Here is a 21,430-nt window from a genome sequence, read left to right as displayed (position 1 = left end):
CTTTGTAGCAAGTGTTGGCAGCTGTTGTAAACAAAACAAACAGCGTTGCCAAATCGACGTATGTAACTTCCGCTCATCTCTATGTAGAGGATTTCTAAGTATGACTAGATTTCGCATGTAAATCTCAAGACTTTGAGCTCGACTTCGCGAGTAATGAATCGATCATATGAGTCCTCTAGAATCTAGAATATCTATCGGCTTCAAAATCATGTGTTGCATCACATGTAACTTTTTTACATCGCAAACCATCTACTCATTAATACTAATTACAATTAATCCGCACCATTTCCGCCCTCTCTTTCTAGTTACCTTGCCGGACGGCTCAACATCATTACCAACACCGAGGCCAAAGGCCTTAACACCTTCGTGGGCACGTTCGCCCTGCCGTCGGTCATATTCCTCTCGCTGGCCGAGCTGAACTGGAGCACGGTCAATTGGAACTTTCTGCTCTCGATCTTGATATCGAAGACGATCGTATTCCTCGCCGTGGCCATCATCTCGCTGCTGGTGGCCCGCCCGGTCAACTATGGTCGAGCCGGGATTCTCGCCATTTTCTGTACCCAAAGCAACGACTTTGCCATCGGGTTTCCTATCGGTGAGTTGTCCAATACACATCTCGGAGTTCTTTGTGAAGGTCAGGTTTTTATTGAAGCTTGTACTTTTTCCCCTTGTTTTTCAGTGACGGCGCTCTACTCGAAGTTACATCCTGAATATGCGTCGTACATCTACCTGTTGGCGCCCATCTCGTTGGCCATTCTGAACCCCATTGGCTACGTTCTGATGGAGATCTCCAAAATTAGAGCGAAAGCGACGGAAGAAACACAGGTAATTGCCATATTATCGATTGTATAATTGCTGTTTACATTCCTGCTGCTTTGTGCAATTCATGATGGAACTCTATATCTACCCAACCATGTGAATGTAGGTACATTATATTCAAACGAGAGATACCTATATCGACGTAAGAGCAGACATTGAACCAACCAACCAAGCCACACGACGCGGACATTTTTTCTCTTTTAATTATGCAATAATTGACTGCGGCTTTGCCGGCCGGCAAATTTACTTGTAGTTTAACGTTGTCGTCAGCATCGTTTTCACATTTTTGAATCGACAATCGTTCCACGCTGACAGTGATCAGTTTATAATGGCAGATAATCTCAATTTGAGTGCTACCCTTACATTGATCAGCAGATTTTCAACTGAATCGAGCCTTGGAGGTACAAATGTGATGAGCAAAAAAGTTTTCTGTGGTTTTGAACAATATAGTTAATATATAAAAATGAGTTTGAAGCAGCCACTTGTCATCCGAATACTACCCCACAGTAAAAAAGCGAGCCAACATCTCTGATCCCCATTGTGCGTTGAACCCCATTTTGACAGCAAAAGTTTGTAAACAATACACTTTTCTGGATCAACACTTGAAAAGCGCGTAATACTTTCCACAACAAAAAAGAAAATTTTCGAAAATACTAGGAGAATCATGAAAAAATCTAATTTTCTTAGCTGAAATATGTTACAATAAATAAAAACGTGTTCAAATTAGGCCGCAATTGGGGATGCAAAGAACTTTTTTGTTAAAGAAAAAATATCATTCGTAAACTACGCCTAAACCAAATGTTTGACCTGAAACAGATGATGACTTCAAAAACATGGCCGCATCGCAGCCGGTTGGTTTGAAGTTTCTTTGAGGCAACAAAACTCAAGAACGGGTGGACCGATCAGCATGAGCCTTGCATTGTTCAATTCGTATTCGTGGTGGCTGTGTTTATATGTACAAAAAGTTACGAAAATCCACTTAAAAAGTAGAAAAGTAGGTGAAGTGCTGCTTTTTTATGACCTGGGAAGAAAATCAACACGATCGAAATGAAACCAATCTAGAGTGCCGTGCTGCAATGACCCTAACAATTGTCAAGCATCCACAACTAGGCAAGACAAAGTTTGCCGGGAGACCAGTGAAGAAAATTGTCAGACAAAAGAGGCACAAAACAAGCAACAAAGAAGGCGCGACGATTAGTCATTATCCCTACTGGTGACAGATAATGACATGATCTCGACATTTTTTGTTGCAGACAAAACGGAAGCTGAGTTTGTTGCGTACTTTTCAACTCGTGAATAATCAATTATTACTAACCCAAAGTCGAAACTGTTTGATGATAGAGATTCACCAGAGTTGCAGTGTTTACCGACTCGAAGTTACCGTTCGAAAATCGCAATGCAAGGCTTAAAAATCTCTAAACTAGTGGTGTACGATGTTAATCCCATTATTTTCAAGTTGGGACAAACTTATGTCGCATGGGTTGTTTTGTCGCAACAAACACAGGATGCGACATTGTCATTATTGTTGCGCGATGGTTGAATTTTGATTCACTGCGGGAGACCTAGTAGTTAATGTTTAGCAAGCATAAACGGTTTTTGTGGGGGCCCCTAAAACGTGGGGCCCAGGGCCCTGCACAACCCCCCCCCATCACCCGTACTTTCCTTAGATTCGACCCTGCTCGAACTCAAGCGCGGCACGGAGCACAAGGGCACCGCCTACAAAATTCTGGCGAAAGAGCTCCTTGGAGGTCGAGGTGAGGGTACTGTGGCAACAGTGCGAGGGGCAGGTGGCCACCGCAGCCGTTCCGCTACGGAAGGGCCCGGCAGGGATACAGGTAGTCTTGATACAGCTACCTGTGGCGGACGCAAACAAGTCCGTTAAAGTAGAGAAGCTCAAGGTGGGCTGGTCAGTATGCCAAATGACTTTGCACGAGCCCCCGGAGGTTTGCTTCAGGTGACAGGATCCAGGACACCAGAGCCGTAGCTGACAAATCACAGTGCAGGTAACGCAGCTGAACCTGAACCACTGTGACGCAGCCCAGCAACTGAGTCATCTTCTGTAGCTGTTATGCGCCTCCAAGGTGGTCGATCGAGCAGTTCACGCAGATGCTGGACTGTATGACGACCGTGCTGAAATCAGGGCAAAGGTCGGTGGTAATAGCGTGTGAATTTAATGCCTGGGCCGTGAAATGGAGAAGCCGTTTCACGAACCAGCGGGTGAGATTCTGTTGAGAAACGTAGTTACCCTTTGAATGTAGTTCACTACCCTAAGCAACCCTAGCAACCTGATTGTTTAGCAGGAGTAATCAAATAGAATAAATTTTCATTACTTGTTCAAGCTCTTACCGAACTAGACGTTCTTTTATTCATTGTCTCACAAGTGGTTATGGGCCCAGAGACGTGGCCATAGCTTGAAGTAATCGTTGTTCCTATTCATCAAGACAAGTTTGTTCGTTGAAGAAAGAAGCCATGATTCCGAGGGACGTAGAAAGACAGAGTTCAAGCGGAAGCGGTCCAGGATGAATACAACTAGAAGCGGTGCAACCGGATCCGGGGGCGATTTGGCGGCTGGATCAGGAGACGGTGTGCGAACCGGCGGTATAGTTCGTGCCTACGGGAATGCAGTGAATCTTCCGGCGATCGAAAAACTCAAGGGCCGTCAAAACTACTCCTCGTGGGCGTTTTCCATGAAAATGATTCTCATCAGAGAAGGGACCTGGAGAGCTGTGCAGCCGGCGGAAGGCCAGCAAGTTGATCCGGAAGCCAGTGAGCGAGCGCTGGCGACGATATGTTTAACGTTGGAGAAGAACAACTTCAGTCTCGTTCAAACCGTCGAGTATCTTACCACCGGTGAGTACACCTCCGCAAGGATGGGAACACTCACTTGCAGAGAGTTACATTCACTTGATGTTTTCTCAGCTCAAAAGCGTGCAATCATGAAATGATGTATGGACGACTTTTGCCTTGTGGTTTTGTCTAAAAGTTTGCCGAATAGAGTAGGTGTCGCACACGCATATCAAAGTCGTGACAGAGCTGTGAAAGGGACTCTCCACGAGGTGAGTGTAATTTACATTCACCTCGTGGAGAGTTGCCTTCGCAACTCCTTCACGACTTCAGTATGCGTGTGCGACCCCTACTATATTCGGCAAACTTTTAGACAAAACCATAAGGCAAAAGTCGTCCATACATCATTTCATGATTGCACGCTTTTGAGCTGAGAAAACATCAAGTGAATGTAACTCTCTGCAAGTGAGTGTTCCCATCCTTGCGGAGGTGTACTCACCGGTGGTAAGATACTCGACGATACGTTATCTGATGGCTCTCGCAGTGCAGCACGACCTAGACGTTGAGCAAATGGACACCGTCACGGCGTTTCTCCAGTCCGACCTGAAGGAAGAAACCATCTTCATGGAGCAGCCGGAAGGGTGCTAACGTGAACGATGCCACCAAGGTTTGCAAGCTAAGGAAGGCGCTGTATGGATTAAAGCAGTCAAGCAGGGTGTGGAATAGACAACTGGATGAAGCGATGCGGCAGTTTGGACTTACTCGTTCCAGAGTGGACTCGTGTTTGTACTTCAAGATTAGCAAGAAAGAAATGATCTTCGTGACAATCTATGTTGATGACCTGTTGATCTTCACCAACAACCCGGACTTGAAGAAGAAGCTGAAGGAGTTCCTGAACAGTCGTTTTCAAATGAAGGACCTTGGAGTGGCGAAGTTATGCTTGGGACTGCGAGTCACTCGGGACCGGAAATAGGAGGCACACTACATCTCGACCAGCAACAATACATCGAAGAAGTTCTGAAGCGGTTCAATATGGAGAATTGTAGATCTGTAGCAACCCCTGCAGATCGCGGAGAACAACTGGATGATTCAATGTCTGCACGTACTGAAGAGGAGATTCAAGTGATGCGGAACGTTCCCTATAAGGAAGCAGTTGGATGCCTGACCTACTTGGCTCAAGGAACACGACCGGACATACTTTTGGCGGTGAACAAGGTCAGCCAGTTTAGCGGAAACCCCGGTCGTCGCCATTGGGAAGCAACAAAACGAATTATGCGGTATTTGGAGGGCACTATCGATCATCTTTTAGAGTGCAACAGAGCCGGCGATCCTCAGTTCACCGGATACACAGACGCGGATTGGGGAGGTGATCCGACAAATAGGAAGTCGACAACGGTGTAACATCTTCAGCACGATGGGAGGAGCCGTGTCCTGGAGTGTCAAGCGGCAGCCGTCCGTAGCATTGTCGTCGTGCGAGGCGGAATTTGTGGCACTTTCCCGGACAACGCAAGAGGCACTATGGTGGAAGCAGCTGTTGCAGGAGATAGAAGGTCAACGAACGATTCCCATTTTCTGTGACAACCTATCCGCGATATGTATAGCACAAAACGAAGGATTCAACCCGAAGACCAAGCACGTTTCGATACGATACCATTTCGTGAAGGATAGTCTGGAGAGAGGAGATGTTGCATTGCACTACATCCCAACGCAGCAGCAATCCGCGGATGGCTTCACCAAGGTTCTACCGAAGCAGAAGCATGAAGCATTTCGAAGATATTTAGGGATAGTAAACTAAGGAGGAGTGTTGAGAAACGTAGTTACCCTTTGAATGTAGTTCACTACCCTAAGCAACCCTAGCAACCTGATTGTTTAGCAGGAGTAATCAATTAGAATAAATTTTCATTACTTGTTCAAGCTCTTACCGAACTAGACGTTCTTTTATTCATTGTCTCACAAGTGATTCTGCTAGAGAAACTGTCCATGCTAGATATCGATCTTGTTAATGTCGGTACCAAGGTACTCCTTTAGTCGGTATGGAGCGGAGTCCATTATCGACGTTACCTGTTGTAGTTCTGGCCTAACAAGTAGTTTGAACTGGAGAGTAAACGATGGCAACAACCACAGCGATCACCTGGCGGTTCGCTACAGTATCGACTACAACAACAGCAGGCGTCGGGTAAAGGAAGCGGCGGCTAGAGCAAGACCTAAGCCCTCGAAGGTGGAAGACATCATACTTCAACGAAGGGGTATTTAGGGAAGCGTAAAAACCCAGTGTGAAACTTGCTTGGTTTGGACGGCAACGAGCTGATAGCGGTGCTCTCGCATGCGTGCGATGCGATCATGCCTTGGCGAGTACCCCTTAGAAATGGGAGGCCACCGGCTTACTGGTGGACCGACGCGATTGCGGACCTGCGCCGCGCCTGCCTACGAGCTAGGCGGCGGATTCAGCGAGCACGATCTGAGGAAGAGAGAAACGAACGGCGTGTTCGCCGCTGCAAAAGCCGTGCTGAAGATCGAGATAAAAGCAAGCAAAAAGGCCTGCTTTGAGGGTCTCTGTTAGAGATGTATTGAGGGTATTCTTCCGTAAGGCAGCCGGGGACCAGGCCGGGGGTTAAGGAGAGGGCCACTTAGCGTAGGTAAGACACCAGGTTCGGACTGAGTTTCGAACCTGGCCTTAAAATTAGCTATTGCAGAGGCTCCCGAGATGTTCAGGTCTGCTATGCAGAAATGTCTGGATGAGGGAGTTTTCCCAGAAGTATGGAAGAGGCAGAGCCTGGTTCTATTGCCAAAGGCGTGGAAAATCCGGAGACTCGTCGACATATAGACCAATATGCTTGATCGACATGATGGGGCAGGAGCAAGGTTGTTAACCGATAAATTATCGACAGTTAACTCAACGCAAACTCGATAACGATAAAGGTTGCTCAATAATCTCTCGATAACGATAATCAAACGATAAATCAACGCGAAGATCAACGTACCTTCGATAATTTTACGATAAATCTAGTTACCCTAGTGACGGCATCAACAACGGTTCAGATCGCGAAGGAAATTTTCCGGAGACGTTATCGAGTCGATAATGTTCACAGTTAACTGTATCGCCGATGATGTTTCTGCCTGCAGACGTTATCGTTATCGACGATAAACGATAACAGACGTTAACTTTATCGCCGATAACGATAATTTATCGATTAACAACCTTGGGAAGGAGCTCGAAAAGATCATCCTCAACAGAATATTGAGGCACACCGAGGGTGTAGATCGGTGATTCCAAAAGTGGGTGAAATCGCCCCCCAGGGGGGTGAAAATCAGGTCGAAGGGGGCGAAAATTTGGAAAACAATAACTTTTCGCCCTGCAATTACTAAAAAAGGGGGCGATTTTTTAAATAATTGAAAATTATCAAAAGTGTTGAAATACAAGTCCAGAATGTCAACTAAATCATTAAAACTCCTTCACATTTCAACATTTTTTGTTTCTATGACTATTGAAAAATGTCTGTTCCTAGATCGACTAAATTTTACCGAATTTTCGATGTTTATGTGAACTACCAGGGTGCGTTCGACCACGTCGGACGTGCAGTGTATCGGGTCGCTGCGCTGGGCTGCTGTTGTAGATGTTTTTGGTCAAGCTCCAAGGAGGCGATAACCTCCTAAAAGCTTGGGAAACACTGGTGTAAATGGTCTCTCGAGTAGCCAGTACGGCTTCTGGAAGGGGAGGTCGACCGTAGACGCTATCCTTCTTCTTCTTCTTCTTTATGGCTCGACGTCCCCACTAGGACTTGGCCTGCCTCGTTTCAACTTAGTGCGCTTTGAGCACTCCACAGTTATTAATTGAAGGGCTTTCTTTGCCATGTTGATTACGCCTGTAAAAGAGCTTCCACAGCTGGTACTGGTACTGTCCCGGATGATGGCCAATAGCTCTGCGGTGTACGTTGGGTGTACGCCAGTAAGCGCAAGCATATTGTCGCTACGTCCATACTAAAGTTTCAACGACTATCACCCACATCGCCTTGGAGCTACAAAGGACGTGACGCGTGGACTCGGAGAATGGTTATTGCATAGAGTAATGCGGGGCAAAAGTTCGCACGGGGCAAAAGTTCGCAGTGGGTATTTTTCTGAGCACGAGTTAAGAACCCAAACAAATCTGTATGGGTTCGACACATAATCAGGTCAGCTACTCGTCAGTGAAATTTGGAATGATTTCGTTATGATTTGGCAGAGTTATGCAAAAAAATGTGTTTCTAGGGGTTTTGATAGAATTTTCGGACCTTTTAGAATAAGCATTTGTAGTAACAGGAAGAAGAAGAATCTCATTACCTCTTTATGTCGGAGAATTGTTATTCCATAGTAGTTCGCGAGGTGCACTCGAATAAACAATAAACTACTAGTGCTTCTTGCAGAAAGGGACATTGTTCGAACCTCGACAGTGGGGCAAAAGTTCGCAGTAGCTGTGGGGCAAAAGTTCGCACTAAATTTCTGAGTCTAGTACAAATAGAAATATACTAGAACTCCAATGGCGCTGTAGTCACTTTTGCTATTCAATTAAAATAATAATTTTTATTGTAATAATTGTTTTTATGTGCCCAGCTTGAAGAGCATCATTTGTTTTGGTAAACAAAATTTATTTGACACTTCTAGTACCACTACTGACGCTGTAATGGCGTGGCAAACTAGATGTTAGTCACATGAACAGTCACGACATTGGACTTCTGTGGCTAGTTATTCTAATCTAGTACATCATGTTACCGGCGGGTAACATCTTGCCTATTTCTTAATGCCCTGAGCGCGAGAAAGTAGAGATACTTTTTGTGAAGTTTAGTTTTGTGAAACGGTGCATTTGAATTTTGCGATGGATGGTCTACACAAAGCCCAGGTGGGAGAGTCACCTCCAATGGTACCCACAAAGCAAGATAGCGCAAATTACGAGGAAGTGCGAAACGCGCGTTTCTGTGGGTGGCTGAGCTCCCAACGAGCGGTCGAGTAGGAGATTGAGAGCGCGGTGGCGGGCAGTCAAGTTGTGGGCGCTGATGAAAGCAGATAGTGGTGCATACCGTATTTGTTACACTAGATGTGATTTCCCGCGTGGCTTCAAAGTGTCCCTTAAGTTTTCCGACGTGCTAAAGTTATTGTACCTTGGAGTACCCGTGTGGCCCAGAAACCTACCTAAATCTCCCGGTGATAAACCTGTCGGAGACGCACCGTGGCCAGAAGGACTCCATTCCGGACAGACGCACCGTCGACTTCGTCCATCGGAAGGGCAAACGCCCGGGTGCTGCCAAGTTTTGCTTCGTTGTGGAAGTGTCTCCGGGAATCCATACCCGGCTACTACGCACCGTCCTCCGTCATCTCGGAGTTTTCAATCGGGATCAAATCGGCCGTCACAGCCGAGAGCCGTCCCCGAGTCGCCGAGCCGGATATCGAAAGCCCCAGTGACCCATTCCGCACCCTGTTCCTACGCTCCGCTCTCTGCCAGCTCCGTCAGCTGCCGGATTCTTCGATCCAAGTCAAGCCAGCCGCCCCTATCGATCACCGAAGGGCAAAGCGGCTACCTATCTCCGGCCTACACTATCCCTGTTCCTCCGACCAACGCCAAAGCGGTCGGCACAGCGGGCCACAAGACGCCCGCTAGCGCTCAACTTCCACGTGCCGCCGGTGGAGTACGCAGCCCGGTCGATCCCAGACCGCCAAGCATCGACCCTCTATCGACGTTCATCCGCCGGACCGACGGACGACGCACAACCGTGCACCATCGTTGATCATCATCTTTCTGTAAGTTTCATTAAAAGCACATTTCATTTCACCGAAATTAAATTATTTAGGTCCCTCGCGCTCCGAGAACCTCCCCACGCCAGACGCCCTGAGACCTGGGACTAAACGAGGTTTTGGAGACCCACCCCGTAGACGGCCGCGGCTTAGACCAGCTGTCTGGGGCTTAAGCCGGTACTCTTCCAGAACCGAGCAGTCTTAGGGCCCAAAATTAGAGTCTTATAATCAATACAATTACAGAATATTTGAAGCAATGATTATTTCGTATAGAAACAAAACTACTATATATGCATAATATGGGTAGTATGCAGTGCACCCTGAAATCGTTGCGACAGAGGGTCTGAACTTAGTTTTGTAAAAAGGTTGATTGTAATGCAAACATTCTGCTTACGCATTTAAATCAGTAGGGTGGGGCGGGGCAAGATGGGTCGCGGGGCAAGATGGGTCAGTGCCATTTTTGCGCGCATTACTCATGTTTTGATTATGTTAATAATTTTGTTAGATGACCAGCATGGATATACAAAAGCCTTGATTGAAAAAATATTCACTCTCATTGGAAATAAAAAATAAAATGGTTTTTAGCCATTTTTCTTATGCGATACATTCCATATAATCTCCATATAAACGGCCGCGGGGCAAGATGGGTCACCTTAAATTTTGAACGTATTTTTGGAGCATTCAAAATTTATTTATTTTTCATTACAAGACTATCTCATAAATGACTTCAATCAAGTGGAATGAACGCTCAAAATTATAACATAAACTTATGATAATTTTTTAGTGAAAACATCGATTTTCAAGTCGCCCTAGGACCATTCAAATCATAAAGTTTTTTTATATTCCAAATAAATTTTTAAAATGTTTTCTAGTAGCTCTTGTTTACTCAGTATGGATATGAAGCATATATGAATGCAGAATAAATCTTATATTTTGACGTTTTTCGTTGAGAAAATGTGAATTACTTAAAAGGTGACCCATCTTGCCCCGCACTTTTTTCACGGCGCAAAATCGATCACTTTTTAAAACTGCTTGTTTAACATCATATTTTGTATTTAATGAACTTTTTATCGACTTTTAGCATAGCTAACTAGTGTATTAAAGAGTAGCGGACGAATACAAACCAATACGTATTGTATTTACAAAGTTATGGTGATCCATCCTTAGGTGACCCATCTTGCCCCACCCCACCCTAAATGCAAAATGGCTAAAAAAAACATTTTGAAATATTTTCTTCGCCATCCTCGTCGTGTCTTTTTGTATGTTTCTAAAGGTCTTATGTTCATCTACTTTACCGGGGTCTTTTATAGCTAAGTTTGTAAATTCACAGTTATAATCCATCACCATACTGACGGGGATAATAAGCGATAACAGTCCCGTTTAACAGTTTTGCTGCATATTTGATTTTTTTTTTCATGCATTTTGTGCAACACGAATCTCTATGATTACTCCACAATGTATTTTGACAACTTCAGTAACGCTGTAAAGGACAGCTCTTAGTTAATAGTAGTGGAAGTATTCATCAAACACACTCTATACAAAGGCTGAACACCAGGTCGTATTCCAGTTGGGTCATAATTCTAAGAACAGAAAGAAACAGATTTCATGGCTAGAGTGAAAAGATGAACATGAATTAACATGAAATAAATGAACATCACACCAATAAACTACCCTGTACAAGGTGCGAACTTTTGCCCCGCATAATGCGAACTTTTGCCCCCACTATGGGGCAAAAGTTCGCATTGGAGTACTTGTCTTAAAAATTGTATTACTAAAACTACAAAAGGAACGCGAAAAAATCTAGTACAGTATTGTTCCGATTTTATCACGCCACTTTTCAAAAACGCTTTTAAATATTCTACAAAATCTATACACGTTTTTAATATTTTTAATGTTTCAAATCGTGCCTTCAACCTTCATTTTGAGGAAGATGGAAAACACTTGCTCTCAAAAGTAACTGCAAATGAATGAAAAATGAAGGACTGACTCGTGGAGGCCGTGATAAAATCAGAACATTACTGTACTACGTTTTGAAGGCAACATGATAGGAACCCGTTTAACGAAGAAAACGATATTATTTTCTTTTCGTTCAATAGTTATTTTGTGAAGTCCGTTAGGTGCGAACCTTTGCCCCGCATTACTCTACGCTATACAAAAGGTGGTCCAAGGGTTCGGAGTTGGCTACGTAGGTCGCACCGGTCGAAATCCACCCTTTTAAATGGTCGCTGGGAGAACATCCTGGTAGCGTTGATGTCGTGGCGTCGGTTTACTGGGTTGGATCCGAGCCCGCGATTGGAGAGGAATCCTCGACAAGGGACATGTGGAGGCCCCATGCCGGTACGTCCTTCTGTGTGCTGGTTGATGGGGCCTTACTTACGGGAAGGTCAAATCGCTGTGTACGCGGTATCAGTTCTTGATACTTGCTGTGCAGTTGGAAGCAGGCGTGGTGTCGACCCTGCCTGCCTTCCGTGGACTCCCCAAAGCAAGTCACGCAGCTTAGCTTGAGGGTGCGATATGCACTAGCCCCTCTTTGAAGCAATGTCTTCTTGGTGATTCCGGAGAGACAAAGGGTTTAGCGACCAAGGGAATGTTGTTTAGAGAGTCGGGGAAAGAGTTGTCCTGGTTTTCTTTTTTTTTTGTAGAATACTGTTCTTAACCTGGGCATTCCTGTTCAGGTGTCTGTTGAGCAGATTATCCTCCCATGGTTCAGAAGATGAAAAAATACATCTTTCTCTCAAACGGGGCCGGTCTGCTGTTTACCGTTCTGCACTCTTCGTCGATCCATTTGTTCCGTTGATTCCGGCCCTTGATCCTCAACCTGCACATTCTTTCGTGGATCGGCCACCAACCGATCACGCGCCTCTGCATATCACCCATCACGATGAAAGCTGTTCCCAGCTCGCGTGTGTTGCCGCAGCTCTGGTAGATGGTATGATAATAGGGTATTGTATTATTTGGGCAGGTGTACCTATTTTGGGCACTTGCCGCTATAAATAAGTCAATTCAAAACCGATTGATTTGAATTTTTGTACCGAGTTAGATACTGTACGTGCCTAAATCTATACAAAAATTCAAATCAATCGGTTTGAAATTGACTTAGTTATAGCGGCAAGTGCCCAAAATAGGTACACCTGCCCAAATGGTACAAGACCCTACTATGATTTCCTCTAAACATTCGCACCATGGATCCTGTCCAACACAGCTCCTGCAGCGCTACGATGCCGAACCCGCGTTCCTTCAGTACATCGGCGGGTATGCGGGTGCTCCCAATGAAGTTGAGAGATCGACAGTTTCACTCCACGTACCGAGTTTCCAATCAGTTCTTTTTGCTCGCTGGGGTCGTTGCCTATGGTCTCGGTTTGCATTATTCTGTTGATGATTTTCTGTACGGAAAACATTGCTTTTTTTGCGGCTGGTTATTTTTTCACGATTTCAGGAGCCAGAGACATTTCAGGTGAAACCCTTGGAATTTTGAAAGCATTTAAAATCGCTTTCATGTAAGAATCTTTCAGTAATTCTTATCTTACCTTTTCTTTCCAGACACTTCAGCAAACCCGTCGGCCATCGATTCCACCCTGCTCCCAACTGGCCGATACTGGCACGAACTCCAGCCGCAAATTCCTCAAAGGTAAAGTTCTAGTCGTTATCAAAACCATCGAATCGATCTTCTTCAACCCGGTGCTCTTCATGACCGTCTTGGGCGTAATCGGCGGACAGATCTTCCGCAACGGAATCCCAACCGTCCTCGCCAGTATCCTGCAAGCCCTGGGTAACTCCTTCTCAGCGACGTCCCTGTTCCTACTAGGTTTAAGAATGGTCGGCCAAGGGGCCACCCTACAAGGACCGGGCCTAATACTTCCGGGAATCTTGATTCTGGTGAAGTTGCTGGTACTCCCGTTGGTGACTCGACAAACTGTGAACATCATCGGCGCCGGCGCCAACTTTTCCGAAACGACGGATCTCAGCACGTTCGGGTTCCTGTACGGAACGTTTCCCTCGGCACCGGGCGTATTCGTGATAGCCTCGCAGTACAACCAGGATGTGGATCTGATCGCCAACAGCATGGTGGCGTCGACCTTCATCAGCGCTCCTCTGATGTTCATTTCGGCCAAGATGATCACCATCACGAATCTCAATCCGTCCGACTATCTGAACGAGCTGGACAAGTTCGCCTTCGACATCAGCATCGTGGCCATGTGCTGCTCGGTGTGGATGCTGGTGCTGTTCACGCTGACTCGGCGGATGAAGAAGATGCCGCACCGGATAACGAGCTGCTTGATCATATCGCAGCTGATCTGCAACATTGGGGTGATCATGTGGTCGACGTTCGATCAGAACTCCGGGTGGAAGATGTATCTGCAGTTTTACTTTTTTACTATTGGGTGTTACAGTAGCCGGCTGTGGACGGCGTTCTTGGCGATCACGATTCTGTTCCTGCAGTGTCGAAGTCTGTGCTTCGTGCTGAAGCTGTGGCCGATATTTGTAAGTAGCGGACATGATCCTCCTTGATCAAGATTAAAGCATTCATTTTCTCGTAGATTGCCGCAGCTTGGGGTCTACCGACCATCATCGTATCGCTGCTGTTCCTGCTGGACACCAAGAACATCACTCCAACGGAGAAGCGCAACCCCAGCTTTCAGTACGGGAACGCCCAGGCCGCGATCGCAGTGTTTCTTCTAGTCATGTGCTTCATCGTTACCGTGGGCTGTTTGATTCTACACCAGCGTTTCAAGAAACGGCACGAAAAATACATGACCCTCTCGAGGGAGGTATCCTCGCCGGAAACGGACACGAGTACGCTGGGCGCGACTTCGGTGACCAACTTGATCCAGGAAGGATCACCAACTGCGGCGGGTCATCACAGTCGGACGGTGCACAGGCGTCGCCCGTCGGTGACTTCGAGTGATGACGAAATTCTGCGGGGTAACGATGGTGGAGGATGCGGTGGGGCTAATGGCGGAGGTTGTTGCAGTGCTGGGAATGGTGGCGGAAGTTCCAATGGTGGTCGAATTGTGGTAGATATTGAGGACCTAGTTGTTCAACGAAGCGTCAACAATGATATTGAAAAGTATGTGTTCATGATGATCTTCCAGTTAGGTATAATTCAACTAATCTCCTTTTCAATTCCAGCGAGGAAACCATAACCTCCAGTGGAATGTGTTCTGCGCAGTTCCACTGTGCATCCGCGTCCAAACAGCAGTGCAAAACACTGATCGAACACTACCGCGAGCAGGCTCGCGACGGCCTGGAACCGCTGGAGTTCGACAAAACGGTCGACGAACATCAAACGCTCAAGCACATGGTCCTCCTGATTCTGCTCCTCTGTTCCATGTTCGTCGGCTTGGCGCTCTCGGTGTGGACACTCATCATGGAAGGCATGTCCGGAATCTACGTCGAGCTGACCTTCCTGGATGCGTTCCTCAACTTTGGTCAGAGCATTATCGTTCTGGCCGTGTTCATTACCGACACCGGCGAGCTGCTGCTGCCGTTGATGAAGTTCTGGCGCAAGATCTGGTACGGAGCGAACCTGCTTCAGCTGCCGATTTGGAGCGAGCTGTCCGCCGAAACGCGACACATTTGCGATCAGTTCACGACGCATCATCTGGACAATTGTCGGAAGGCGATCGCCAGGGATAAAAGGTATGGTATTTTTAAAAATTATCGCCTGTTACCATCTACACTCGACCGTCCAGTTAAGGAGAATCCATGCAAATTAATGCTATTTAAGTACCTTCATTAACCCTCCAGGGATTCTTCCAGGAACTCCTTCAGAGATTCCTCCAGGAACTCCTTCAGGGATTCCTCCAGGATCTCCTTCAGGGATTCCTCCAGATATTTCTTCAAGGATTCGTCCAGAGATTCCTTCAGGGATTCCTCCAGGAATTCCTCCAGGGATTTCTCCAAGAATTCTTCCAGGGATTTCTCCAGGAATTCCTCCAGGGATTTTTTCAGGAATTCCTCCAGGGATTTCTCCAGGAATTCCTCCAGGGATTTCTCCAGGAATTCCTCCAGGGATTTCTCCAGGAATTCCTCCAGGGATTCCTCCAGGAATTCCTTCAGGAATTCCTCCAGGGATTCATCCAGGAATTCCTCCAGGGATTCCTCCAGGAATTCCTCCAGGGATTCATCCAGGAATTCCTCCAGGGATTCCTCCAGGAATTCCTCCAGGGATTCCTCCAGGAATTCCTCCAGGGATTCCTCCAGGAATTCCTCCAGGGATTCCTCCAGGAATTCCTCCAGGGATTCCTCCAGGAATTCCTCCAGGGATTCCTCCAGGAATTCCTCCAGGAATTCCTCCAGGGATTCCTCCAGGAATTCCTCCAGGGATTCCTCCAGGAATTCCTCCAGGGATTCCTCCAGGAATTCCTCCAGGGATTCCTCCAGGAATTCCTCCAGGGATTCCTCCAGGAATTCCTCCAGGGATTCCTCCAGGAATTCCTCCAGGGATTCCTCCAGGAATTCCTCCAGGGATTCCTCCAGGAATTCCTCCAGGGATTCCTCCAGGAATTCCTCCAGGGATTCCTCCAGGAATTCCTCCAGGGATTCCTCCAGGAATTCCTCCAGGGATTCCTCCAGGAATTCCTCCAGGGATTCCTCCAGGAATTCCTCCAGGGATTCCTCCAGGAATTCCTCCAGGGATTCCTCCAGGAATTCCTCCAGGGATTCCTCCAGGAATTCCTCCAGGGATTCCTCCAGGAATTCCTCCAGGGATTCCTCCAGGAATTCCTCCAGGGATTCCTCCAGGAATTCCTCCAGGGATTCCTCCAGGAATTCCTCCAGGGATTCCTCCAGGGATTCCTCCAGGAATTCCTCCAGGGATTCCTCCAGGAATTCCTCCAGGGATTCCTCCAGGGATTCCTCCAGGAATTCCTCCAGGGATTCCTCCAGGAATTCCTCCAGGGATTCCTCCAGGAATTCCTCCAGGGATTCCTCCAGGAATTCCTCCAGGGATTCCTCCAGGAATTCCTCCAGGGATTCCTCCAGGAATTCCTCCAGGGATTCCTCCAGGAATTCCTCCAGGGATTCCTCCAGGAATTCCTCCAGGGATTCCTCCAGGAATTCCTCCAGGGATTCCTCCAGGAATTCCTCCAGGGATTCCTCCAGGAATTCCTCCAGGGATTCCTCCAGGAATTCCTCCAGGGATTCCTCCAGGAATTCCTCCAGGGATTCCTCCAGGAATTCCTCCAGGGATTCCTCCAGGAATTCCTCCAGGGATTCCTCCAGGAATTCCTCCAGGGATTCCTCCAGGGATTCCTCCAGGAATTCCTCCAGGGATTCCTCCAGGAATTCCTCCAGGGATTCCTCCAGGAATTCCTCCAGGGATTCCTCCAGGAATTCCTCCAGGGATTCCTCCAGGAATTCCTCCAGGGATTCCTCCAGGAATTCCTCCAGGGATTCCTCCAGGAATTCCTCCAGGGATTCCTCCAGGAATTCCTCCAGGAATTCCTCCAGGGATTCCTCCAGGAATTCCTTCAGGGATTCCTCCAGGAATTCCTTCAGGGATTCCTCCAGGAATTCCTCCAGGGATTCCTCCAGGAATTCCTCCAGGGATTCCTCCAGGAATTCCTCCAGGGATTCCTCCAGGAATTCCTCCAGGGATTCCTCCAGGAATTCCTCCAGGGATTCCTCCAGGAATTCCTCCAGGGATTCCTCCAGGAATTCCTCCAGGGATTCCTCCAGGAATTCGTCCAGGGATTCCTCCAGGAATTCCTCCAGGGATTCCTCCAGGAATTCCTCCAGGGATTCCTCCAGGAATTCCTCCAGGGATTCCTCCAGGAATTCCTCCAGGGATTCCTCCAGGAATTCCTCCAGGGATTCCTCCAGGAATTCCTCCAGGGATTCCTCCAGGAATTCCTCCAGGGATTCCTCCAGGAATTCCTCCAGGGATTCCTCCAGGAATTCCTCCAGGGATTCCTCCAGGAATTCCTCCAGGGATTCCTCCAGGAATTCCTCCAGGGATTCCTCCAGGAATTCCTCCAGGGATTCCTCCAGGAATTCCTCCAGGGATTCCTCCAGGAATTCCTCCAGGGATTCCTCCAGGAATTCCTCCAGGGATTCCTCCAGGAATTCCTCCAGGGATTCCTCCAGGAATTCCTCCAGGGATTCCTCCAGGAATTCCTCCAGGGATTCCTCCAGGAATTCCTCCAGGGATTCCTCCAGGAATTCCTCCAGGGATTCCTCCAGGAATTCCTCCAGGGATTCCTCCAGGAATTCCTCCAGGGATTCCTCCAGGAATTCGTCCAGGGATTCCTCCAGGAATTCCTCCAGGGATTCCTCCAGGAATTCCTCCAGGGATTCCTCCAGGAATTCCTCCAGGGATTCCTCCAGGAATTCCTCCAGGGATTCCTCCAGGAATTCCTCCAGGGATTCCTCCAGGAATTCCTCCAGGGATTCCTCCAGGAATTCCTCCAGGGATTCCTCCAGGAATTCCTCCAGGGATTCCTCCAGGAATTCCTCCAGGGATTCCTCCAGGAATTCCTCCAGGGATTCCTCCAGGAATTCCTCCAGGGATTCCTCCAGGAATTCCTCCAGGGATTCCTCCAGGAATTCCTCCAGGAATTCCTCCAGGGATTCCTCCAGGAATTCCTCCAGGGATTCCTCCAGGAATTCCTCCAGGGATTCCTCCAGGAATTCCTCCAGGGATTCCTCCAGGAATTCCTCCAGGGATTCCTCCAGGAATTCCTCCAGGAATTCCTCCAGGGATTCCTCCAGGAATTCCTCCAGGGATTCCTCCAGGAATTCCTCCAGGGATTCCTCCAGGAATTCCTCCAGGGATTCCTCCAGGAATTCCTCCAGGGATTCCTCCAGGAATTCCTCCAGGGATTCCTCCAGGAATTCCTCCAGGGATTCCTCCAGGAATTCCTCCAGGGATTCCTCCAGGAATTCCTCCAGGGATTCCTCCAGGAATTCCTCCAGGGATTCCTCCAGGAATTCCTCCAGGAATTCCTCCAGGGATTCCTCCAGGAATTCCTCCAGGGATTCCTCCAGGAATTCCTCCAGGGATTCCTCCAGGAATTCCTCCAGGGATTCCTCCAGGAATTCCTCCAGGGATTCCTCCAGGAATTCCTCCAGGGATTCCTCCAGGAATTCCTCCAGGGATTCCTCCAGGAATTCCTCCAGGGATTCCTCCAGGAATTCCTCCAGGGATTCCTCCAGGAATTCCTCCAGGGATTCCTCCAGGAATTCCTCCAGGGATTCCTCCAGGAATTCCTCCAGGGATTCCTCCAGGAATTCCTCCAGGGATTCCTCCAGGAATTCCTCCAGGGATTCCTCCAGGAATTCCTCCAGGGATTCCTCCAGGGATTCCTCCAGGAATTCCTCCAGGGATTCCTCCAGGAATTCCTCCAGGGATTCCTCCAGGAATTCCTCCAGGGATTCCTCCAGGAATTCCTCCAGGGATTCCTCCAGGAATTCCTCCAGGAATTCCTCCAGGGATTCCTCCAGGAATTCCTCCAGGCATTCCTCTAGGAATTCCTCCAGGGATTCCTCCAGGAATTCCTCCAGGGATTCCTCCAGGGATTCCTCCAGGAATTCCTCCAGGGATTCCTCCAGGAATTCCTCCAGGGATTCCTCCAGGAATTCCTCCAGGAATTCCTCCAGGAATTCCTCCAGGAATACCTTCAGGAATTCCTCCAGGGATACCTTCAGGAATTCCTCCAGGAATTCCTCCGGGAATTCCTCCACGAATTCCTCCGGGAATTCCTCCACGAATTCCTCCGGGAATTCCTCCAGGGATTCCTCCAGGGATTCCTTCAGGAATTTCTCCTGGAATTCCTTCAGGAATTTCTCCTGGAATTCCTTCAGGAATTTCTCCTGGAATTCCTTCAGGAATTTTTCCTGGAATTCCTCTAGGAATTTCTCCTGGAATTCCTCCAGGAATTCCTCCTGGAATTCCTCCAGGAATTCCTCCTGGAATTCCTCCAGGAATTTTTCCTAGATTTCCTCCAGGAATTCCTCCTGGAATTCCTCCAGGAATTTCTCCAGGAATTCCTCCAAGAATTTCTCCAGGAATTCCTCCAGGAATTTCTCCAGGAATTCCTTCAGGAATTTCTCCAGGAATTCCTCCAGGAATTCCTCAAGCAATTCCTCCAGGGATTCCTTCAGGGATTCCTCCAGGGATTCCTTCACGGATTCCTCCAAGGATTCCTCCAAGGATTGCTCCAGGGATTCCTCCAGGAATTCCTCCAGGGATTCCTAATTGTGTTACGTCTGTCATTCTCCTATGAGAAGCTCTTTATTACCAAGAAGATCAACGTTCAGCCAGCCCTATAACGGAAGTCAATTTTTCTTTTTTTTTTTTTCAGATGGCGCATCCGTATCTACAAGAAGGTATTCTACGGTAACGTTTTCGTCGATTGGCTCATCGAGGTGGGCCTGGCCAAGGACCGCTCGGACGCCACGCACTACGCACGGCGCCTGATCGATGGACGGGTCCTGCGGCACATCAACAACGTGTACCACTTCCACGATCGCAACCTGCTGTACACGTTCTGCGATCGTTTGTAGATTGGCTGGCATAGATCGGCAAGATCGGCCTAATTCAGGATCCGCACCATCATCTGGAGTGCTTTGCTTTACTCTCGCAGCAGCCAGTATTTCTAGGGCAAAAATAGACCAAAAAGCAGACGAATAATCAACAATAATTCTAGGAATAGCACGGAGGTACAACCAAGAACTCCAAGAGTTTCCCAAACAACAAAAAGACGGAACGTAACCGGTTACCAAAAAGAAGACGGACAGAGACAAGGAAAGTATTGTGATGAACTACGAGACGATTACTCGTAGATTATTATTTGTTTAGGTAGTTTTGTTTCGTAATGCGAATTTTGTTGAATAATTCTTAGTTTAGACTATTTATTCCCAACTCCGCGATATTGTCTTGTCGGGCAAAAGATCGAAGGTATGATTGAGCGGCAACGTGATTTGAGTGATTGTAAATATTTTATTCTTTCTAACGGAAGGACCACATTAGAATGAACCATTTAAATTTAGCATATAGAATATTTTATGAATGTTGTAGCATACGCTTTAAAGGTTCTCAATCAATACACAAAAACTTGGTCTGATACAAGCTACAAATAGAAATATATACCTATATATTAAATATTTATAATATTGAGCAGCTTATGGAGCTTGTGTTGCTATTATTTGGATGACAAATCCTTATACATACCCCAAACAAATGTGGATTCCTCATTACCGGAGAATCAATAGAGTTAGTAAACTATAGAGGACGAATGTCGCTGGTGTTCCCTTTGTTCTCGCTCGGGAACATGTCGGGTATCTATCTGTCAAACTGCATACTTTTTCGCTTTGGCACTTATATCCCTGCCTATCTCCGCCAGCAAGAGATGTTGCGACGGCGACGCCAGCGACATTCTTCCTCTATAGTTTATTAGCTCTATTGGAGAATCTCAGTTTTTCATGAAATAGTGGGCATGGATATATAAAACATAACATGAATATGAGAGTCGAAATCTTGAAAAGAGCTGTACTCTCTAAAACAAAAGCTCTCATTTTTGAGTAACGCCCATGCCGCACAGGGACTGTGTTGGAAACACACATTTTTTAAAATTGCTCATACGCTCACATTTTTGCAAAATATCAATAATTTTCGGTATTTGAAGGTGGTTTATAAACCCAGTGAGGTTGCCATGTCGAAATTATTGCAAAATACATGCTCATGTGAGCGTACGAGCAATTTAAAAAAATGTGTGTCTCCAACACAGTCATGTGCGGCATGGATGTTTACTAAAAATGTGCAGGCCGAACACATTTTTGAGCGAAGGCGTTTTTGCGTGTATGCCAAATCGTGAGGCGTAAATTGTGACGCTAGTCTGCGATCGCTTTGACACAGACAAGCAGACGTAACACCTAGAACAATTTCACACTATATCATCACCTGGTGGAAACGTTTCCCGAATCACTGTGATGTACAAAATCGTCAACAGAAGGCGCTAGTGTAAAACGTCAAACGCAAAGAAACGATGCACGCGCCTCTGGTTGTGAAAGCCACAACTGTGCCACAACTATGAAAATTTAAAATGATCGTTGAAAGCGTGGT

General features: G+C 47.1%; 1 protein-coding gene across 1 annotated transcript; it reads left to right on the top strand.

Annotated features, from left to right (window-relative positions):
* Positions 1 to 300: 300 nt before the first annotated feature.
* Positions 301 to 20,493, top strand: LOC109406018 (lysosomal cholesterol signaling protein; the record flags this gene model as incomplete). Its single annotated transcript, XM_062854817.1, has 6 exons — positions 301 to 595; positions 680 to 825; positions 12,907 to 13,848; positions 13,905 to 14,434; positions 14,497 to 15,006; positions 19,671 to 20,493. Coding segments are annotated over 6 exons (2,625 nt in total), but the record flags the coding sequence as incomplete, so codon positions are not given.
* Positions 20,494 to 21,430: the final 937 nt, after the last annotated feature.

Source organism: Aedes albopictus, chromosome 2 (genome assembly GCF_035046485.1).
Source record: "Aedes albopictus strain Foshan chromosome 2, AalbF5, whole genome shotgun sequence".
Classification (NCBI taxonomy): Eukaryota; Metazoa; Arthropoda; class Insecta; order Diptera; family Culicidae; genus Aedes; species Aedes albopictus.
This window is presented reverse-complemented; position numbering and strand designations above follow the sequence as displayed.